Genomic DNA, 23,979 nt, shown 5'->3' with positions numbered 1-23,979 from the left:
GATAAGAGTGAGTGCTCAAATTACAGAGGTATAAGTTTGTTGAGTATTCCTGGTAAATTATATGGGAGGGTATTGATTGAGAGGGTGAAGGCATGTACAGAGCATCAGATTGGGGAAGAGCAGTGTGGTTTCAGAAGTGGTAGAGGATGTGTGGATCAGGTGTTTGCTTTGAAGAATGTATGTGAGAAATACTTAGAAAAGCAAATGGATTTGTATGTAGCATTTATGGATCTGGAGAAGGCATATGATAGAGTTGATAGAGATGCTCTGTGGAAGGTATTAAGAATATATGGTGTGGGTGGCAAGTTGTTAGAAGCAGTGAAAAGTTTTTATCGAGGATGTAAGGCATGTGTACGTGTAGGACGAGAGGAACAACTTGCCTCCCACACCATATATTCTTAATACCTTCCACAGAGCATCTCTATCAACTCTATCATATGCCTTCTCCAGATCCATAAATGCTACATACAAATCCATTTGCTTTTCTAAGTATTTCTCACATACATTCTTCAAAGCAAACACCTGATCCACACATCCTCTACCACTTCTGAAACCACACTGCTCTTCTCCAATCTGATGCTCTGTACATGCCTTCACCCTCTCAATCAATACCCTCCCATATAATTTACCAGGAATACTCAGCAAACTTATACCTCTGTAATTTGAGCACTCACCTTTATCCCCTTTGCCTTTGTACAATGGCACTATGCATGCATTCCGCCAATCCTCAGGCACCTCACCATGAGTCATACATATAGTAAATAACCTTACCAACCAGTCAATAATACAGTCACCCCCTTTTTTAATAAATTCCACTGCAATACCATCCAAACCTGCTGCCTTGCTGGCTTTCATCTTCCGCAAAGCTTTTACTACCTCTTCTCTGTTTAACAAATCATTTTCCCTAACCCTCTCACTTTGCACACCACCTCGACCAAAACACCCTATATCTGCCACTCTATCATCAAACACATTCAACAAACCTTCAAAGTACTCACTCCATCTCCTTCTCACATCACCACTACTTGTTATCACCTCCCCATTTGCGCCCTTCACTGAAGTTCCCATTTGCTCCCTTGTCTTATGCACTTTATTTACCTCCTTCCAGAACATCTTTTTATTCTCCCTAAAATTTAATGATACTCTCTCACCCCAACTCTCATTTGCCCTCTTATTCACCTCTTGCACCTTTCTCTTGACCTCCTGTCTCTTTCTTTTATACATCTCCCACTCAATTTCATTTTTTCCCTGCAAAAATCGTCCAAATGCCTCTCTCTTTTCTTTCACTAATAATCTTACTTCTTCATCCCACCACTCACTACCCTTTCTAATCAACCCACCTCCCACTCTTCTCATGCCACAAGCATCTTTTGCGCAATCCATCACTGATTCCCTAAATACATCCCATTCCTCCCCCACTCCCCTTACTTCCATTGTTCTCACCTTTTTCCATTCTGTACTCAGTCTCTCCTGGTACTTCCTCACACAAGTCTCCTTCCCAAGCTCACTTACTCTCACCACCCTCTTCACCCCAACATTCACTCTTCTTTTCTGAAAACCCATACAAATCTTCACTTTAGCCTCCACAAGATAATGATCAGTCATCCCTCCAGTTGCACCTCTCAGCACATTAACATATATACATATATACATAAATGCCCATACACGCACATATATATACATATACATATCAACATATACATACATATGCATACACATACACAGACATATACATATATATATATACACATGTACATATTCATACTTGCTTGCCCTCATCCATTCCTGTCGCTACCCTGCCACACAGAAATAGGGTCGCTACCCCCTGCTTCAGCAAGGTAGTGCCAGGAAAACAGACCAAAAAAGGCCACATTCGTTCAGACTCAGTCTCTAGCTGTCATGAGTAATGCACCAAAATCACAGCTCCCTATCCACATCTAGGCCCCAAGACCTTTCCATGGTTTACCTCAGATGCTTCACATGCCCTGGTTCATTGTACTGATAGCACGTTGACCCTGGGATACCACATCGTTCCAATTCTCTCTGTTCCTTGCACACCTATCACCCTCTTGTATGTTCAGGCCCCAATCACTCAAAATCTTTTTCACTCCATCCTTCCACCTCTAATTTTTTTTTTTTCCACTGAAGTGCAGTGGTTAGCATTGCAACCCACCACTATAATGAGCTATGTTTTAAATTCAGGACAAGGCATCCAGCTCACAGCCAACTCATCTGTTCATCTTTCCCTTTGGGGTTGGCCTACTAATGGGTACCTAATGTAAGCTAAAGTACATACATATAATTACCTATACATACTGTACTTAGGGAGAGTTAAGGCATGATCAGTGTACAGTGTTAAGAAATGGGATAAAAAGACTATAGATTTCTCTTCTCATAAGTCACAACTTTTGATTAGAAATAGTGATGACATGTTACACACACACATTAGTTTAGTTAAGTAAAAGCTTCCTGGTTCTTGTCTCTGCAGCATGAAGTGGTGTCCCTTTCGGAGAAGGTGGTGCTGAGGGCGGAGGACGTGATAGGATGGATGCGGGCGGCTGTGGGCGTCAAGTGGGACACGGGCCTCCTGGGCGTGTATGGCCCGCCATCACAAGACTCCTCAAGTGATGCTCACTATACCCCACCTATCTCAGGAGCTCTCGACATTAATGAGATCCTTAGAGAAAAAAAGTTAATAGGTAAGTCACTTGTGAGATGATAGTGAGATGATTTGATAATTTGTGAGGGGTAGTAAACTGTAGGTAATGTGTCAGTGAGAGAAAAAAAGTTGAATAGGTAAGTCACTTGTGAGTTGATAGTGAGATGATTTAGTAGTTTGTGAGGGATAGTAAATTGTTGGTAATGTGTCAGTGATTGGCCTGGTAGTGGAGGCTTATTGGTGAAATAGTGAGCACAGGTGAGTGAATGATGGTATCAGGTTGCTCTTAGGTGGATAGGTAGAGGGTTAGAATGGGGAGGCTGGTGATAAGGGGGTGGAGTGATGCATGGAACTGCATGGGGGAAGGGGTTATGTGGTTCTGAATGAGTCTTTGGAAAGATGTCAGGGTGGGTAGATAAAGGCAGCTAATGATTTGATAGTGATAAATGGGTGAATATGTGTTTAAAGATCCATGGTTTGATTATAAGGGGTGAGTGAAAAGTGGGAAAGACTGGGCGGATGTTAGGGATGGAGTCTAGTGAAGTCTTCATGGGTCTTATACCCCCACAGCTCAGTTTAGGCCTAGGCTGAGTTTGGTTGGTCAGCCAAGATGTTGGAAGCTGCATTATGTAGGCCCATGTAGGCCCCACAACCTGGCTGGTGTAGTTCACTTTTTAGGTACCTGTTCAGGGCAAGTCTTGAAACTTCTCCACTGTGTATCTTATGGTGTTTCTGTTTGTAGGCAAGATGATGAAGAATCTTGAGCCCAGGTTGTAAGATGTTCTCTCTTTAAGCATATTGCACATTTGGATTTCAGATATTATTTTACAAAGTCCTCCATGCCTGTTATGCTATTAGGATATAATTTCCAAGCATGATTTGGGGACTATTCCTTCTTGGAGTTTCCAGGTATAGATGATGATATATTTGTCCCATCTGCATCTAGGGAGTATAGCCTAAGTGATTTCAGCCATTCCCTGTAATTTAGGTACTTTACCATGTAAGTTTCGGCAAGAAAAGATCAAACACTTTTTAATTCTGCTATCCTTCAGGAGCAGGCAGCTGTTGTTTAGCTGTGTTTGCTGGCTTTCATGTTATTTATCTGGTTTATGATAGTGTATGTGTATGTCTGGTATTCTGTATTGTTTTTGATTTCTTCATTCCCATTACCAAAGGCATTGAAACTTCTCCCCATAAAAAAATTTCTTGATATACCAGTGGAAGACTTCAGTTATGTCTTTGTAGCTTTTGAGCATTCTTTACTGATATAATTTTCATATTCATTCGTGTATCATATGCAAAGGATGATACAAAAATGTGACTCATGCTTGTGGTGATATGAGAATGAGGAACATATGAGATGCAAGTAGTTCTATGGGTGACTGAACTTTTTACTGTGAACTTTTTACTGTAGAGGTATAGGAGATGGGATGGTTTACAAGAGCATGTTGTGATCTCTTAGTTAAAAAGTTGTATATTTTCCTTCAGATTTTCAGGTATTCCCATCTTTCACATTTTATTCAAAGTCTGTGTAAATCATATCAGCATTTAGTTTGTCTTCCAGAACTTCAGCAGTTGTGGTGGCTTGTGTGTGATAATATAATTCTTTTGATAGGTTTTCTTTCCTGTGGTTTGTGAGCAGTGGCTTCTTTACAAGGTGTACAATGCTTTTTCATCTTCTGTAAAGTACTCATCTTTCTCTTTCTACCATAGACCTTTTGTGCTTTCCTCATGCTGGTTTACGTCTGTTTCATGTTTAGAGAAGCAAAGTATTCATGTCAGTAACACACTCTGTTTTGGTACTCAGCAGGGTTTCCCGGTGTGTTGTAGACATATTGATGTCATCTTCCCATTTTATCTATTTGCATTTAAAACTGAAATTACTGAATACACCTCCATGGTTACATGTGTTTTGTCTAGGTGGTTAAGCATACAAATTTGTTTTTACATCATTAAGAGCACATGGTGTTTGACATGGTGATGTCACATATTAGGTCCGCATTGTTTGTAAGAATTAAGTCCAGTGTGATAGTTCTTCTGGTTAGTTTTGTTATTTGTTCTTTTATCCTTACAAGGTTCCTGCACCACTCAGGAAGCTGGCCACATCCATTGTTTGGGACCACAGGTCATAGAATGTTGTGATGTTGTGTGCACACTTATGTGTTGAGAGTACAGGGCAAGTAAGTAGTAAGTGCTTGGGGTTTTCTTTATTGTAGTTGCATCATGGGCATGAAGGGTTCTGAGATGTGCTGAAACAGTGTTTATTGTGTTATAATGATGGATGATATACAGAGTGTACGTGGGAATGTGTGACTTGTGTTTGTCTTAGGAGTGTGGCTTCTGATGGATTTATGCCTGTTGGGTTGGAATTTGAGATGGAGTTGGGAGGCCATCTGTTTAGTGCTTGTCAAGTTATTTTACTGCATGTGTGTTTCGTTATTGTTGGCTGGGGGTGTTATATTGGCTGGGATGAGGGGATCTCTGATTACAGGTTACTGAAGTGTGAGGTAGGAGTAAGTATGGTGGTTAGTGATAAAGTGTTTTGGATGGGAGGAGTCTAGTGCTGTTGCATAGAATTTATTTTATTTTCTTTATAATTACCCAGTATCAGTTTCTATGAAAGAGTTATGGTATTACCCAGGACCTTTCTAAATGCTCCTGCAGCTCAAGGTTGTGCTACTTCCAGCTGCAGGGAAATGTAGACTCCTTTTGAGTGAGAAGTTCTTTGATGAGACTTTATCTTGCCAATTTTTTTTTTTTTTTTTTTTTTCATACTATTCGCCATTTCCCGCGATAGCGAGGTAGCGTTAAGAACAGAGGACTGGGCCTTTTTTGGAATATCCTCACCTGGCCCCCTCTGTTCCTTCTTTTGGAAAAAAAAAAAAATGGTAGTGAATGGTGGGATGAAGAAGCAAGATTGTTAGTGAAGGAGAAGATAGAGGCATTTGGATGATTTTTGTGGGGAAGTAATGCAAATGACTGGGATATGTATAAAAGAAAGTTGCAGGAGGTCAAGAGAAAGGGGCAAGAGGTGAAAAATAGGGCAACGAAGAGTTGGGGTGAGTGAGTATCATTAGATTTTAGGGAGCATAAAGAGATGTTTTGGAAGGAGGTAAATAAAGTGTGCAAGACAAGAGAACAAATAGGAACATTGGTGATGGGGGTAAATGGGGAGGTAATAAGTAGTGATGGAGTGAATATTTTTGAATGTGTTTGATGATAGAGTGGCAGACATAGGGTGTTTTGGTCAGGATGGAGTGCGAAGTGAGAGGGTCAGGGAGAATGGTTTGGTGGATAGAGAAGAAGTAGTGAAAGCTTTGCGGAAGATGAAAGCTGACAAGGCGGTAGGCTTGGATGGTATTGCAGTGGAATTCGTTAAAAAAAGGCGTGACTGTGTCATTGATTGGTTGGTAAGGATATTCACTGTATGTATGGATCATGGCGAAGTGCTTGAAGATTGGCGGAATGCATGCATAGTGCCATTGTACAAAGGCAGAGGGGATAAAGGTGAGTGTTCAAATTACAGAGGCATCAGTTTGTTGAGTATTCCTGGGAAATTAAATGGGAGGGTACTGATTGAGAGGGTAAAGGCATGTACAGAGCATCAGATTGGGGAAGAGCAATGTGGTTTCAGAAGTGGTAGAGGATGTGTGGATCAGATGTTTGCCTTGAAAAATTTATGTGAGAAATTCTTAGAAAAACAGATGGATATGTACATAGCATTTATGGATCTAGAGAAGGCATATGATAGGGTGGATAGAGATGCTTTGTGGAAGGTTTTAAGAGTATATGGTGTGAGAGGTAAGTTGCTAGAAGCAGTGAAAAGTTTTTACCAAGGATGTAAGACGTGTACGAGTAGGAAGAGAGGAAAGTGACTGATTCCCAGTGAATGTCGTTTTGCAGCAGGGGTGCTTGATGTCTCCATGGCTGTTTAATTTGTTTATGGATGAGCTGGTTAGGGAGGGGAATGCAAGAGTTTTGGAGAGAGGGGCATTATTCAGTCTATGGGGGATGAGAGGGCATGGGAAGTGAGTCATTTGTTGTTCGCTTATGATACAATGCTGGTGGCTAATACGGGTGAGAGACTGCAGAAGCTGGTGACTGAGTTTGGTAAAGTGTGTGAAAGAAGAAAGCTAAGAGGTAATGGGAATAAGAGCAAGTTTATTAGGTTTAGTAGGGTTGACGGACAAGTTAATTGGGAGGTAAGTTTGAATGGAGAAAAACTGGAGGAAGTGAAGTGTTTTAGATATCTGCTAGTGGACTTAGCAGCAGATTTAACCATGGAAGCGGAAGTGAGTCACAGGGTGGGGGAGGGGGCAAAGGTTCTGGGAGCATTGAAGAATGTGTGGAAGGTGAGAACGTTATCTCAGAGAGCAAAAATGAGTATGTTTGAAGGAATAGTGGTTCCAACAATGTTATATGGTTGCAAGGCATGGGCTGTAGATAGAAATGTGTGTAGGGGGAGTGGATGTATTGGAAATGAAATGTTTGAGGACAATATGTGATGTGAGGTGGTTTGATCGAGTAAGTAATGAAAGGGTAAGAGAAATGTGTGGTAATAAAAAGAGTGTGGTTGAGAGAGCAGAATAGGGTATGTTGAAAAGGTTTGGACACATGGAGAGAATGAGTGAGGAAAGGTTGACAAAGTGGATATATGTGTCAGAGATGAAGGGAAGAAGTAGAAGCAGGAGACCAAATTGGAGGTGGAAGGATGGAGTGAAAAGGATTTTGAGCGATTGGGGCTTGAACATACAGGGGGGTGAAAGGCGTGCAAGGAATAGAATGAATTGGAACAATGTGGTATACCGGGGTTGACTTGCTGTCAGTGGGTCGAACCAGGGCATGTGAAGCATCTGGGGTAAACCATGGAAAGGTCTGAGAGGCCTGGATATGGAAAGGGAGCTGTGGTTTTGGTGCATTACACATAATAGGTAGAGACTGAGTGAAAGAATATGGCCTTTTTGTCTGGGAGATGCTATTTTGTTTGTGGCAGGATGGTGATGGGAATGGATGGAGGCAGCAAGTATGAATGTCTACATGTGTTTTTTTTTTTTTTTTTTTTTTTTTTATACCTTGTCGCTGTCTCCCGCGTCTGCGAGGTAGCGCAAGGAAACAGACGAAAGAAATGGCCCAACCCCCCCCCCCATACACATGTACATACACACGTCCACACACGCAAATATACATACCTACACAGCTTTCCATGGTTTACCCCGGACGCTTCACATGCCTTGATTCAATCCACTGACAGCACGTCAACCCCTGTATACCACATCGCTCCAATTCACTCTATTTCTTGCCCTCCTTTCACCCTCCTGCATGTTCAGGCCCCGATCACACAAAATCCTTTTCACTCCATCTTTCCACCTCCAATTTGGTCTCCCTCTTCTCCTCGTTCCCTCCACCTCCGACACATATATCCTCTTGGTCAATCTTTCCTCACTCATTCTCTCCATGTGCCCAAACCATTTCAAAACACCCTCTTCTGCTCTCTCAACCACGCTCTTTTTATTTCCACACATCTCTCTTACCCTTACGTTACTTACTCGATCAAACCACCTCACACCACACATTGTCCTCAAACATCTCATTTCCAGCACATCCATCCTCCTGCGCACAACTCTATCCATAGCCCACGCCTCGCAACCATACAACATTGTTGGAACCACTATTCCTTCAAACATACCCATTTTTGCTTTCCGGGATAATGTTCTCGACTTCCACACATTCTTCAAGGCTCCCAAAATTTTCGCCCCCTCCTCCACCCTATGATCCACTTCCGCTTCCATGGTTCCATCCGCTGACAGATCCACTCCCAGATATCTAAAACATATATGTATATGTCTGTGTATGTATATGTATGTATACAGTGAAATGTATATGTATGTATATGAGCATGTGTGGGGTATATACATGTGTATGTGGGTGGGTTGGGCCATTCCTTGTCTGTTTCCTTGTGCTACCCCGCTGACGTGGAAGACTACGGTTAAGTATAATTAATATAAAAATTAAAATTACATATATTTTTTTTATTATACTTTGTCGCTGTCTCCCGCGTTTGTGAGGTAGCGCAAGGAAACAGACGAAAGAAATGGCCCAACCCCCCTCATACACATGTATATACATACGTCCACACACGCAAATATACATACCTACACAGCTTTCCATGGTTTACCCCAGACGCTTCACATGCCTTGATTCAATCCACTGACAGCACGTCAACCCCGGTATACCACATCGCTCCAATTCACTCTATTCCTTGCCCTCCTTTCACCCTCCTGCATGTTCAGGCCGCGATCACACAAAATCTTTTTCACTCCATCTTTCCACCTCCAATTTGGTCTCCCTCTTCTCCTCGTTCCCTCCACCTCCGACACATATATCCTCTTGGTCAATCTTTCCTCACTCATTCTCTCCATGTGCCCAAACCACTTCAAAACACCCTCTTCTGCTCTCTCAACCACGCTCTTTTTATTTCCACACATCTCTCTTACCCTTACGATACTCACTCGATCAAACCACCTCACACCACACATTGTCCTCAAACATCTCATTTCCAGCACATCCATCCTCCTGCGCACAACTCTATCCATAGCCCACGCCTCGCAACCATACAACATTGTTGGAACCACTATTCCTTCAAACATACCCATTTTTGCTTTCCGAGATAATGTTCTCGACTTCCACACATTCTTCAAGGCCCCCAGAATTTTCGCCCCCTCCCCCACCCTATGATCCACTTCCGCTTCCATGGTTCCATTCGCTGCCAGATCCACCCCCAGATATCTAAAACACTTCACTTCCTCCAGTTTTTCTCCATTCAAACTCACCTCCCAATTGACTTGACCCTCAACCCTACTGTACCTAATAACCTTGCTCTTATTCACATTTACTCTTAACTTTCTTCTTCCACACACTTTACCAAACTCAGTCACCAGCTTCTGCAGTTTCTCACATGAATCAGCCACCAGCGCTGTATCATCAGCGAACAACAACTGACTCACTTCCCAAGCTCTCTCATCCCCAACAGACTTCATACTTGCCCCTCTTTCCAAAACTCTTGCATTTACCTCCCTAACAACCCCATCCATAAACAAATTAAACAACCATGGAGACATCACACACCCCTGCCGCAAACCTACATTCACTGAGAACCAATCACTTTCCTCTCTTCCTACCCGTACACATGCCTTACATCCTCGATAAAAACTTACATATATATATATATATATATATTTTTTTTTTTTTTTTTTTTTTTTATACTTTGTCGCTGTCTCCCGCGTTTGCGAGGTAGCGCAAGGAAACAGACGAAAGAAATGGCCCAACCCCCCCCCCCCCATACACATGTACATACACACGTCCACACACGCAAATATACATACCTACACACCCTTCCATGGTTTACCCCAGACGCTTCACATGCCCTGATTCACTCCACTGACAGCACGTCAACCCCTGTATACCACATCGCTCCAATTCACTCTATTCCTTGCCCTCCTTACACCCTCCTGCATGTTCAGGCCCCGATCACACAAAATCTTTTTCACTCCATCTTTCCACCTCCAATTTGGTCTCCCTCTTCTCCTCGTTCCCTCCACCTCCGACACATATATCCTCTGGTCAATCTTTCCTCACTCATTCTCTCCATGTGACCAAACCATTTCAAAACACCCTCTTCTGCTCTCTCAACCACGCTCTTTTTATTTCCACACATCTCTCTTACCCTTACGTTACTTACTCGATCAAACCACCTCACACCACACATTGTCCTCAAACATCTCATTTCCAGCACATCCATCCTCCTGCGCACAACTCTATCCATAGGCCACGCCTCGCAACCATACAACATTGTTGGAACCACTATTCCTTCAAACATACCCATTTTTTGCTTTCCGAGATACTGTTCTCGACTTCCACACATTTTTCAAGGCTCCCAAAATTTTCGCCCCCTCCCCCACCCTATGATCCACTTCCGCTTCCATGGTTCCATCCGCTGACAGATCCACTCCCAGATATCTAAAACACTTCACTTCCTCCAGTTTTTCTCCATTCAAACTCACCTCCCAATTGACTTGACCCTCAACCCTACTGTACCTAATAACCTTGCTCTTATTCACATTTACTCTTAACTTTCTTCTTCCACACACTTTACCAAACTCAGTCACCAGCTTCTGCAGTTTCTCACATGAATCAGCCACCAGCGCTGTATCATCAGCGAACAACACTGACTCACTTCCCAAGCTCTCTCATCCCCAACAGACTTCATACTTGCCCCTCTTTCCAGGACTCTTGCATTTACCTCCCTAACAACCCCATCCATAAACAAATTAAACAACCATGGAGACATCACACACCCCTGCCGCAAACCTACATTCACTGAGAACCAATCACTTTCCTCTCTTCCTACACGTACACATGCCTTACATCCTCGATAAAAACTTTTCACTGCTTCTAACAACTTGCCTCCCACACCATATATTCTTAATACCTTCCACAGAGCATCTCTATCAACTCTATCATATGCCTTCTCCAGATCCATAAATGCTACATACAAATCCATTTGCTTTTCTAAGTATTTCTCACATACATTCTTCAAAGCAAACACCTGATCCACACATCCTCTACCACTTCTGAAACCGCACTGCTCTTCCCCAATCTGATGCTCTGTACATGCCTTCACCCTCTCAATCAATACCTTCCCATATAATTATATATATATATATATATATATATATTTTTTTTTTCATGCTTTTTGCTATTTCCCGTTTTAGCGAGGTAGCGTTAAGAACAGAGAACTGGGCCTTTGAGGGAATATCTTCACCTGACCCCCTTCTCTGTTCCTTCTTTCGGAAAATTAAAAAAAACAAGAGAGGGGAGGATTTCCAGCCACCCGCTCCCTCCCCTTTTAGTCGCCTTCTACGACACGCAGGGAATACGTGGGAAGTATTCTTTCTCCCCGATCCCCAGGGATAACATATATATATATTTATGTATATTTTTATTATCCCTGGGGATAAGGGAGAAAGAATACTTCCCACTTATTCCCTGCATATTGTAAAAGGTGACCAAAAGTGAGGAGAATCGGGCTGGAAATCCTCACCTCCAGTTTTTACTTTTCCAAAAGAAGGAACAGAGAAAGGGCCAAGTGAGGATTTTCCCTTTAGGCTCAGTTCTCTGTTCTTGATGCTACCTCGCTAACATGGGAAATGACGAGTATGTATGAATAAAAACCCTCCCCACCTTGTATTTTAACCTTCTAAAAGGGGAAACAGGAATCACATGGGGAGTGCTCATCCTCCTCGAAGGCTCAGATTGGGGTGTCTAAATGTGTGCGGATGTAGCAAAGCTGAGAAAAAAGGATAGGTAGTATGTTTGAGGAAAGGAACCTGGATGTTTTGGCTCTGAGTGAAACGAAGCTCAAGGGTAAAGGGTAAGAGTGGTTTGGGAATGTCTTGGGAGTAAAGTTAGGGGTTGGTGAGAGGACAAGAGCAAGGGAAGGAGTAGCACTACTCCTGAAACAGGAGTGGTGGGAGTATGTGATAAAGTGTAAGAAAGTAAACTGAAAGTGGATGGAGATAGATGGGTGATTATTGGTGCATATGCACCTGGGCATGAGAAGAAAGGTCATGAGAGGCAAGTGTTTTGGGAGCAGCTGAGTGAGTGTGTTGGTAGTTTTGATGAAACGAGACCAGGTTATAGGGATGGGTAATTTGAATGCAAAATTGAGTAATGTGGCAGTTGAGGGAATAATTGGTGTACATGGGGTGTTCAGTGTTGTAACTGGAAATGATGAAGAGCTTGTAGATTTGTGCACTGAAAAAGGACTGGTGATTAGGAATACCTGGTTTAAAAAGAGAGATATACATACGTATACATATGTAAGTAGGAGAGATGGCCAGAGAGCGTTATTGGATTACGTGTTAATTGATAGGCATGTGAAAGAGACTTTTGGATGTTGATGTGCTGAGAGGTGCAACTGGAGGGATGTCTGATCATTATCTTGTGGAGGCAAAGGTGAAGATATGAAGAGGTTTTCAGAAAACAAGAGAGAATGTTGGGGTGAAGAGAGTGGTGAGCTTGTGTGAGGTAGTACCAGGAAAGATTGAGTGCAGAATGGAAAAAGGTGAGAGCAAATGACGTAAGGGGAGATGGGGGAGGAATGGGATGTATTTAGGAAAGCAGTGATGGCTTGCACAAAAGATGCCTGTGGCATGAGAAAGGTGGGAGGTGGGCAGATTAGAAAGGGTAGTGAGTGGTGGGATGAAGAAGATTATTAGTGAAAGAGAAGAGAGAGGCATTTGGACAATTTTTGTAGGGAAATAATGCAAATGACTGGGAGATGTATAAAAGAAAGAGGCAAGAGGTCAAGAGAAAGAAGCAAGAGGTGAAAAGGAGGGCAAATGAGAGTTGGGAGAATGAAAATAGGTTTTGGAAGGAGGTAAATAAAGTGTGTAAGACAAGGAAACAAATGGGAACATCAGTGAAGGGGGCCAATGGGGAGGTAATAACAAGTAGTGGTGATGTGAGAAGGAGATGGAGTGAGTATTTTGAAGGTTTGTTGAATGTGTTTGATGATGGAGTGGCAGATATAGGGTATTTTGGTCGAGGTGGTGTGTGAAGTGAGAGGGTTAGGGAGAATGATTTGGCAAATGGAGAAGAAGTAGTGAAAGCTTTACGGAAGATGAAAGCCGGCAAGGCAGTGGGTTTAGATTATTGCAATGGAATTTATTGAAAAAGGGGGTGACTGTGTTGTTGACTGGTTGGTAAGGTTATTTGATGTATGTATGACTCATGGTGAGGTGCATGAGGACTGGTGGAATGCTTGCATAGTGCCATTGTACAAAGGCAAAGGGGATAAAGGTGAGTGCTCAAATTTGCGGCAGGGGTGTGTGATGTCTCCATGGTTGTTTAATTTGTTTATGGATGGGGGTTGTTAGGGAGGTAAATGCAAGAGTTTTGGAAAGAGGGGCAAGTATGAAGTCTGTTGGGGATGAGAGAGCTTGGGAAGTGAGTCAGTTGTTGTTTGCTGATGATACAGCGCTGGTGGCTGATTCATGTGAGAAACTGCAGAAGCTGGTGACTGAGTTTGGTAAAGTGTGTGGAAGAAGAAAGTTAAGAGTAAATGTGAATAAGAGCAAGGTTATTAGGTACAGTAGGGTTGAGGGTCAAGTCAATTGGGAGGTGAGTTTGAATGGAGAAAAACTGGAGGAAGTGAAGTGTTTTAGATATCTGGGAGTGGATCTGGCAGCGGATGGAACCATGGAAGCGGAAGTGGATCATAGGGTAGGGGAGGGGGCGAAAATTCTGGGGCCTTGAAGAATGTGTGGAAGTCGAGAACATTATCTCGGAAAGCAAAAATGGGTATGTTTGAAGGAATAGTGGTTCCAACAATGTTGTATGGTTGCGAGGCGTGGGCTATGGATAGAGTTGTGCGCAGGAGGATGGATGTGCTGGAAATGAGATGTTTGAGGACAATGTGTGGTGTGAGGTGGTTTGATCGAGTGAGTATCGTAAGGGTAAGAGAGATGTGTGGAAATAAAAAGAGCGTGGTTGAGAGAGCAGAAGAGGGTGTTTTGAAGTGGTTTGGGCACTTGGAGAGAATGAGTGAGGAAAGATTGACCAAGAGGATATATGTGTCGGAGGTGGAGGGAACGAGGAGAAGAGGGAGACCAAATTGGAGGTGGAAAGATGGAGTGAAAAAGATTTTGTGTGATCGGGGCCTGAACATGCAGGAGGGTGAAAGGAGGGCAAGGAATAGAGTGCATTGGAGCAATGTGGTATACCGGGGTTGACGTGCTGTCAGTGGATTGAATCAGGGCATGTGAAGCGTCTGGGGTAAACCATGGAAAGCTGTGCAGGTATGTATATTTGCGTGTGTGGACGTATGTATATACATGTGTATGGGGGGGGGGGTTGGGCCATTTCTTTCGTCTGTTTCCTTGCGCTACCTCGCAAACGCGGGAGACAGCGACAAAGTATAATAATAATAAAAAAAAAAAAGTTTATTGAGTATTCCTGGGAAATAATATGGGAGGGTATAGATTGAGAGGGTGAAGGCACGTACAGAGCATCAGATTGGGGAAGAGCAGTGTGGTTTCGGAAGTGGTAGAGGATGTGTGGATCAGGTGTTTGCTTTGAAGAATGTATGTGAGAAATACTTAGAAAAGCAAATGGATTTGTATGTAGCATTTATGGATCTGGAGAAGTCATATGTTAGAGTTGATGGAGATGCTCTGTGGAAGGTATTAAGAATATATGGTGTGAGAGGCACGTTGTTAGAAGCAGTAAAAAGTTTTTATCTGGGATGTAAGTGGATGGAGAGAGATGGGTGATTATTGGTGCATATGCACCTGGTAATGAAAAGAAAGATCATGAAAGGCAAGTGTTTTAGGAACAGCTGAGAGAATGTGTTAGCAGCTTTGATGCATGAGACCGGGTTATAGTGATTGGTGATTTGAATGCAAAGGTGAGTAAATGTGGCAGCTGAGGGTACAATTGGTGTACATGGGGTGTTGAGTGTTGTAAATGGGAATGGTGAGGAGCTTGTAGATTTTTGTGCTGAAAAAGGACTGGTGATGGGAAATACTTGGTTTAAAAAGAGAGATATACAAAAGTATACGTATGTAAGTAGGAGAGATGGCCAGAGAGCATTACTGGATTCCCTGTTAATTGATAGGCGCGTGAAAGAGAGACTATTGGATGTTAATGTGCTGAGAGGTGCAACTGGAGGGATATCTGATCATTATTTTGTGGAGGTGAAGGTGAAGATATGAAGAGGTTTTCAGAAAAGAAGAGAGAATGTTGGGGTGAATAGATTGGTGAGAGTAAGTGAGCTTGTGTGAGGTAGTTTTTCTCCATTCAAACTTACCTCCCAATTGACTTGCCCCTCAACCCTACTGTACCTAATGACCTTGCTCTTATTCACATTTGCTCTCAGCTTTCTTCTTTCACACACTTTGATAAACTCATTCCCCAGCTTCTGCAGTTTCTCACCTAAATCAGCCACCAGTGCTGTATCATCAGCGAATAACAACTGACTCACTTCCCAAGCTCTCTCATCCACAACAGACTGCATACTTGCCCCTCTTTCCAAAACCCTTGGATTCACCTCCCTAACAACCCCATCCATAAACAAATTACACATCCATGGAGACATCACACATCCCTGCAACAAACTGACATTCACTGAGAACCAATCACTTTCCTCTCTTCCTACTCGTACACATGCCTTACATCCTCGATAAAAACTTTTCACTGCCTCTAACAACTTGCCTCCCACACCATATATTCTTAATACCTTCCATAGAGCATCTCTATCAACTCTTATCATATGCCTTCTCCAGATCCATAAATGCTACATACAAATCCATTTGCTTTTCTAAGTATTTCTCACATACATTCTTCAAAGCAAACACCTGATTCATACCTCCTCTACCACTTCTAAAACCACACTGCTCTTCCCCAATCTGATGCTCTGTACGTGCCTTCACCCTCTCAATCAATACCCTCCCATATAATTTCCCAGGAATACTCAACAAACTTATACCTCTGTAATTTGAGCACTCACCTTTATCTCCTTTCCCTTTGTACAATGGCACTATGCAAGCATTCTGCCAATCCTCAGGCACGTCACCATGAAACATACATACTCATTGAATAACCTTACCAACCAGTCAACAACACAGTCACCCCCTTTTTTAATAAATTCCACAACAATACCATCCAAACCTGCTGCCTTGCTAGCTTTCATCTTCCACAAAACTTTTATTACCTCCTCTCTGTTTACCAAATCATTCTCCCTAACCCTCTCACTTTGCACACCACCTCGATCAAAACACCCTATGTGTGTCAATCTATCATTAAAAACGTTCAACAAACCTTCAAAATACTCACTCCATCTCTTTCTCACATCACAACTACTTGTTATCACCTCCCCATTAACCCCCTTCACTGATGTTCCCATTTGTTCCCTTGTCTTATGCACTTTTTTCATCTCCTTCCAAAACATCTTTTTAGTCTTTAAAATTTAATGATTCTCTCTCACCCCAACTCTCATTTGCCCTCTTTTTCACCTCTTGCACCTTTCTCTTGACCTCCTGCCTCTTTCTGATATACATCTCCCAGTCATCTGCATTATTTCCCCACAAAAATCGTCCAAATGCCTCTCTTTTCTCTTTCACTAATAATCTTACTTCTTCATCCCACCACTCACTGCCCTTTCTAATCTGCCCAACTCCCACGCTTCTCATGCCACAAGCATCTTTTGCGCAAGCCATCACTGCTTCCCTAAATACATCCCATTCCTCCCCCACTCCCCTTATGTCCTTTGTTCTCACCTTTTTCCATTCTGTACTCAGTCTCTCCCTGGGGATAGGGGAGAAAGAATACTTCCCGTGTATTCCCTGCGTGTCATAGAAGGTGACTAAAAGGGGAGGGAGCAGGGGGCTGGAAATCCTCCCCCTCTCATTTTTTAGTTTTCCAAAAGAAGGAACAGAGAAGGGGGCCAAGTAAGGATATTCCCTCTAAAGCTCAGTCATCTGTTCTTAACGCTACCTCACTAGCGTGGGAAATGGGGAATGTATTGCAGTTGCAGTTTGGTTATTTAGTCATTGAATGGGTTGTTCATCAGGAGACTTATGGCTGAGTGGTTAGGACAAATGCTAGAGCCTTAAAGAATTGTTTGAAATAGATGAACGAGTTTATGCTTGAGGATGAGTGACTAGATATTAATTGCATAGTGGATGGATGGGTGACTGCTGAATGGGTTTGATGGAGGAATTTGGTGAATGATGACGATAGTTAGCGGTGCGAAGTGGGAAGTGGTGGGAGGAGATTAAGTGTGGGAGGTGAGCATTATATGTTGTGATTGATATGATTGGATGTTAGGCATTATTTTGGTGAGAACTCAGCAGGGAATTCGAGGTTGAAGCTGAGTCAGTGATTTGATGGAGGCTGAGCTTTTGCATGAAGGTAGAGTTGAGTGGATAAGTTGTAGTTACTTACTTGAACAGTACAGGGAGGGAGTTTATGCTCATGGGGCCCTATCTCTTGAACATTCTCCACTGTCATACAACCTCTCAGATTTATATATTCTGTCTGCATAAACCATGTCCCCAGTCATTCCATTCTGCTCTTCAACCACTCTCATACTAAAGAAGAAGTTCTTTACATCCTTTTTGATAAGCTTATTACTTAATTTTGTGTTATGTCCTGGTTGCTTTATCCCTACATCTCTTGAAGAACTGTCCATGTTGTTGCTCTTAAAAACTTTAGGTTGTAATCAGGTCTTCCAAGGTGGGAAAATTTAAAGCCTCCAACCTTTACCCATAACTTAGCTGTCATATTTCTGTTACAGTAGCTTTTGTTCCTGTTGTAATTTCCTGTTTGTGCTGTACAGGTACACTTGTGAGGCCTCATCTCTTGAACATTCTCAATTATCATACAGCCTTTTAAACATCTGAATGCTTTCCACATTTACTACATCCTTTCAATATATTCCATTCATCCACCAGTCCTATACTATAAAAGCACTTCTTTACATCTTTAACAAGTAGCTTGCTGTGTAATTTCATATTTTGTCCTCTGGTTGTCCTATCTCTACATCTTTTGAAGAAGTATTCACTATGTACATCATCATTATTGTTTAAAAAGTTAAAGGTTGTGATCAAGTCATCCCTTACTCTTCCCTCTAGGGCACTTGGCTTAGTTGCTAGGTACCAAAGGGTAATATTAGGAGATGAGTGGGAAGGCGATGATAGTAGATGGATGGTGAACTTTGTGAACGGGCTTTTAGGTCACTAAGTAATTGTTAAGAACAAATATGGTCACTGTTTAGGGTCCAGGGTGATTGGTAGGGGTTGAGTAATTGGGTGTTTAGGGCTGAGTACAGTTGGAAGATGATGGAGTTGGATGACAGAATGAGTAGACAACAGATGAGAACTGATTGTGTTGTTGATGAGAAATAAGTGAGTGGTGACTGGATAGATGGTGTGGGCTGATTGGCTAGATGGTGAGTGTCATTGGGAAGGTATGAGGGTATTAGGTTGTTGTAAAGCTGATTGTTAACATTGTGGCATTTAATGGATTGGTAGATAGGGGAAGCTTAAGGCTCAGGGGTAGGACTATGTGAATTGTTGGTGGAGGCTTCAATAAATGAAGGGTGGGTGGATGTATAGAAAGGCCTATTTGGAAGGTAACATGACATTAAGGGAAAGTTGTGTTGCTAGGCATATTGACAAAATAGTGAAATGGAGAATGAGTAGTTGGATTGGTTAAATGAGTAAATGATGAAGAATGAATAAGTTGAACATGGAAGCAATGTAAGTAGATATGATTGAGAGATTGATGAATAGTCTACTGGGATTCATTTGTGGATGTCAGTCAAAAATTGACTGGAGAGGATGAACAGACAGATGAAGATGGATGATTGGGAAATGAAGAAAGGTGAGTATAGGTATTCAAGTGAAATGTAATGAAATACTTGTAGTGGGAACTGATATGGATTTATTTTATGATAGGCATCACTGTTTTATCTTCTTTGCTGTAGTTTTTAGCTTTACAGTGGAACACAGGCTTTTAGGATGGGTAACCCAACTACATCTCAGCCAACTATGTTAAATAAAGCCCACCCACCAGTGTTGAATACAGGTGAATATTTATGGTATGCATGATGTATAGATATTTTTACATTAGTTTACTAAGAATATACATATTTATTAAGATTCTGTGCTGTAATAGCCTTCATATATAATCATTAACGCTTTTCATATATACACTTTCCAGAACAAAGGTTTGTAAACCCTACTTTGCAGGTAGGCAAAGGGCAGATATACCCAGCACAGTTTCCTTAGTTGCATGAGAGAATAAGGAAAAGCCAGGTTAACAAGACCTGATAGTCTGTGATGACATGATTTGCTGGAGGAGAGTAATAGCAACTTAGATTCCTAATTTGTGTAGATGGAAATGGGAGGATAGTAAAGGTATACTTGCTGCCCTGCTACCCTTGTTGTGGTGATGATTCTCTTCAAGAAAAGGTGCAAGGGTCATACCATCAGCAGTGACACCATTGTGACAAGATTTTGTTAAATGTAATGGTCCAGCAATTAGTCATTGATTATGCAGGTAGATAAGTTAATAGTACATAAGTTTAAGCATTGTGATATAGATAGTTATATGTTTCATTTTATGAATTGGCTATTTTTTCCACAGGTGATGTTGTTGAACCAAATAGTTTACACATTATCATCCTGGCATTCGACAAATACTGTCGAATTCGTGGTCTACTTAAACGTTTAGAGGGAGTGGAAGAGGAATACATGCGTAGTCGAATTGTCGTGGCATTAGGTGGCTTTGTGGTTCCTTCAAGACGCACACGATTGCTTTTCTGTAGAGATGTGTTTGACTACCCAGAACTGGAGGGCCATGACCTACTGTGTAATCATCTTTGTAAGTGTTCTTGCTCTGTTGAGATTCCTTCTGTTTTACAGCCTTTTCTTTTTGTTTATCTTCATGATTCATATGACCATTTTGTTTTATTAGACTGGGTGACATATTAGTGCCATCAAGATACCCCCTCTTTGTGTATACCCATATATTTATAGGCCTACCCATCTGCTTATCTGAATATCTGCCCATTTTTCATGATTTTGTAGTGGCAGTACTACAAAGACTGTTTCTTTATTCCTCATGTTTTCATGCCTGTTAAGACAGATGCTTATTATACTTTTTATTTCAGTATTAACTATTATGAGCATTTCTGCCCCAATATTTTCTATGTTAAAGATCTGATATTGTGCTCCTTTATGAAAATTATTTTGCAATTAGATTTTTTGCATTCATATTTCTTTTACTCTCTACATGTGAAATATGGATGCTAGTTTCATTACTGGTATGTGAAAAAATCATGTAATTTCATATGTAAAATTCTTAATAGTATCATTGGTTTTGTGCTGTGTATCTCTCCATGTATCACCATACCCCTGGCTTGTGTTACCTGGTTCAGGGTATGGAATTTAGAAAATTTTCAGAATGGAACAAGTTTTTCAAAAGGAAAGGAAGTCATACTGTAAGGCTAGCTTGCTTGGTGAAGAATTGGAAGTTGTTGTTGTGTTTGCATGTATGGGAATGAAGTTTATTATAGATGGATGGTAGCAAGAAAGCTGTATTTCATAGTAGTTATGCAAGGGAGAAAATTGGTGATGTATTGTAACCATAGGGCACTGTAGAAAATTTAAGTGCAGTGTGTGCAAGAAGTTTGCTCAGACTGCTTTACTCAGTGTGTATCTAGGTCATTATAAGTAAAAGATAAGATCTATTTACTTAGACAATTTGCACATTATAACTGAAATGAGGAGGATAGATGAAATGAAGAATAATGATGTAGTGTGAAGAAGTCTTAAGAAAAGCATGTAGATAAAACTCTTTTAGGATACTGTCATCATGTACAATATAAGGGAAAGAATATGTTGGTCAAGATATATTGGATATTTAAATACTCTAGAAGGCACAAGGAGGAAGGCTAGATCAGAGAAAAGATTGATACTATAGGTGTAGGTATAGGGATAATCCAGAGGAAGATGTATGGTTCGAGATTAGATGCATCATACAATAGATGTAAGTATAGGGATAATCCAGAGGAAGATGTACGGTTCGAGATTAGATGCATTACCCTTATTTAAAGACAGTAACCTCCTTTCCACATATTTCATGTGTGTCTAGGTGGCGACTGGAATGAATAAGGGCAGACAGTATGAATTATGTACATGTGTATATATGTATATGTCTGTGTGTGTGTATGTATATGTATACGTTGATGTGTATAGTTATGTATATGTGTGTGTGTGGACGTGTATGCATATGCAAGTGTATGTGGGTGGGTTGGGCCATTCTTTCGTTTGTTTCCTTGTGCTACCTTGCTGACGGGGGAGACAGCGACGGAGTATAATAATAATGATAATAATAAAAAATGTATTATTTTGATATTTTATTATACTTTGTCGCTGTCTCCCGCGTTAGTGAAGTAGCGCAAGGAAAGAGACTAAAGAATGGCCCAACCCACCCACATCCATATGTATATACATACATGTCCACACATGCACATATACATACCTATACTTCTCAACGTATACATATATATACACACACAGACATATACATATATACACATACATAATTCATACTTTTTTTTTCTTTTTTTTTCGCTGTCTCCTGCGTTTGCGAGGTAGCGCAAGGAAACAGACGAAAGAAATGGCCCAACCCACCCCCATACACATGTATATACATACGTCCACACACGCAAATATACATACCTACACAGCTTTCCATGGTTTACCCCAGACGCTTCACATGCCCTGATTCAATCCACTGACAGCACGTCAACCCCGGTATACCACATTGATCCAATTCACTCTATTCCTTGCCCTCCTTTCACCCTCCTGCATGTTCAGGCCCCGATCACACAAAATCTTTTTCACTCCATCTTTCCACCTCCAATTTGATCTCCCACTTCTCCTCGTTCCCTCCACCTCCGACACATATATCCTCTTGGTCAATCTTTCCTCACTCATTCTCTCCATGTGCCCAAACCATTTCAAAACACCCTCTTCTGCTCTCTCAACCACGCTCTTTTTATTTCCACACATTCATACTGTCTGCCCTTATTCATTCCCATCGCCACACCGCCACATATGAAATGACAACCCCTTCCCCCCGCGTGCGAGCGAGGTAGCGTTAGGAAATGACAACATAGACCAGTTTCATTCACACTCAGTCTCTAGCTGTCAAGTGTAATGCACCGAAACCACAGCTCCCTTTCCACATCCAGGCCCCACAAAACTTTCCATGGTTTACCCTAGACACTTCACATGCCCTGGTTCAATCCATTGACAGCACGTCGACCCCGGTATACCACATTATTCCAATTCACTCTATTCCTTGCACGCCTTTCACCCTCCTGCATGTACAGGCCCCAATCATTCAAAATCTTTTTCACTCCATCTTTCCACCTCCAATTAGGTTTCCCACTTCCCCTCGTTCCCTCCACCTCTGACACATATATCCTCTTTGTCAATCTATCCTCACTCATTCTCTTCATGTGACCAAACCATTTCAATACACCCTCTTCTGCTCTCTCAACCACACTCTTTTTATTACCACACATTTCTCTTACCCTCCTACGCACAACTCTATCTATAGCCCACGCCTCGCAACCATTATATTGTGGAGGCGAAGGTGAAGATTTGTAGAGGTTTTCAGAAACGAAGAGAGAATGTTGGGGTGAACAGAGTGGTGAGAGTAAGTGAACTTGGGAAGGAGACTTGTGTGAGGAAGTACCAGGAGAGACTGAGTACAGAATGGAAAAAGGTGAGAACAAAAGACGTAAAGGGAGTGGGGGAGGAATGGGATGTATTTAGGGAAACAGTGATGGCCTGCGCAAAAGATGCTTGTGGCATGAGAAGCATGTGAGGTGGGCAGATTAGAAAGGGTAGTGAGTGGTGGGATGAAGAAGTAAGATTATTAGTGAAAGAGAAGAGAGACGCATTTGGAGGATTTTTGTAGGGAAATAATGCAATTGAGTGGGAGATGTATAAAAGAAAGAGGCAGGAGGTCAAGAGAAAGGTGCAGGAGGTGAAAAAGAGGACAAATGAGAGTTGGGGTGACAGAGTATCATTAAATTTTAGGGAGAATAAAAAGATGTTTTGGAAGGAGGTAAATAAAGTGCATAAGACAAGGGAACAAATGGGAACTTCAGTGAAGGGGGCAAGTGGGGAGGTGATGACAAGTAGTGGTGATGTGAGAAGGAGATGGGTCGAGTATTTTGAAGGTTTGTTGAATGTGTGTGATGATAGAATGGCAGATATGGGGTGTTTTGGTCGAGGTGGTGTGCAAAGTGAGAGGGTTAGGGAAAATGATTTGGTAAGCAGAGAGGAGGTAGTAAAAGCTTTGCAGAAGATGAAAGCTGGCAAGGCAGCAGGTATGGATGGTATTGCAGTGGAATTTGTTAAAAAAGGGGGGACTGTATTGTTGACTGGTTGGTAAGGATATTTAATGTTTGTATGACTAATGGTGAGGTGCCTGAGGATTGGCGGAATGTTTGCATAGTGCCATTGTACAAAGGCAAAGGGGATAAAAGTGAGTGCTCAAATTACAGAGGTATAAGTTATTGAGTATTCCTGGGAAATTATATGGGAAGGTATTGATTGAGAGGGTGAAGGCATGTACGGAACATCAGATTGGGGAAGAGCAGTGTGGTTTCAGAAGTGGTAGAGGATATATGGATCAGGTGTTTGCTTTGAAGAATGTATGTGAGAAATACTTAGAAA

The 23,979-nt window shown here is 41.8% G+C and overlaps 1 protein-coding gene across 6 annotated transcripts in view; it reads left to right on the top strand.

The window, feature by feature from the left end:
• The window catches only part of LOC139760474 (uncharacterized), a 236,446-nt gene that overhangs the window by 14,015 nt on the left and 198,452 nt on the right, over positions 1-23,979 (top strand). For all 6 annotated transcript variants that reach the window (XM_071683751.1, XM_071683749.1, XM_071683748.1 and 3 more), the window contains exons 2-3: positions 2,489-2,699; positions 19,868-20,104. In XM_071683751.1, the coding sequence (XP_071539852.1) occupies positions 2,489-2,699; positions 19,868-20,104 (448 nt within the window). The remainder of the gene's footprint in view (positions 1-2,488; positions 2,700-19,867; positions 20,105-23,979) is intronic.

This window comes from Panulirus ornatus, chromosome 37 (genome assembly GCF_036320965.1).
Source record: "Panulirus ornatus isolate Po-2019 chromosome 37, ASM3632096v1, whole genome shotgun sequence".
Taxonomy (NCBI): domain Eukaryota; kingdom Metazoa; phylum Arthropoda; class Malacostraca; order Decapoda; family Palinuridae; genus Panulirus; species Panulirus ornatus.
Note: the sequence above shows the minus strand (reverse complement) of the source record. Positions and strands in the feature narration are given on the sequence as shown.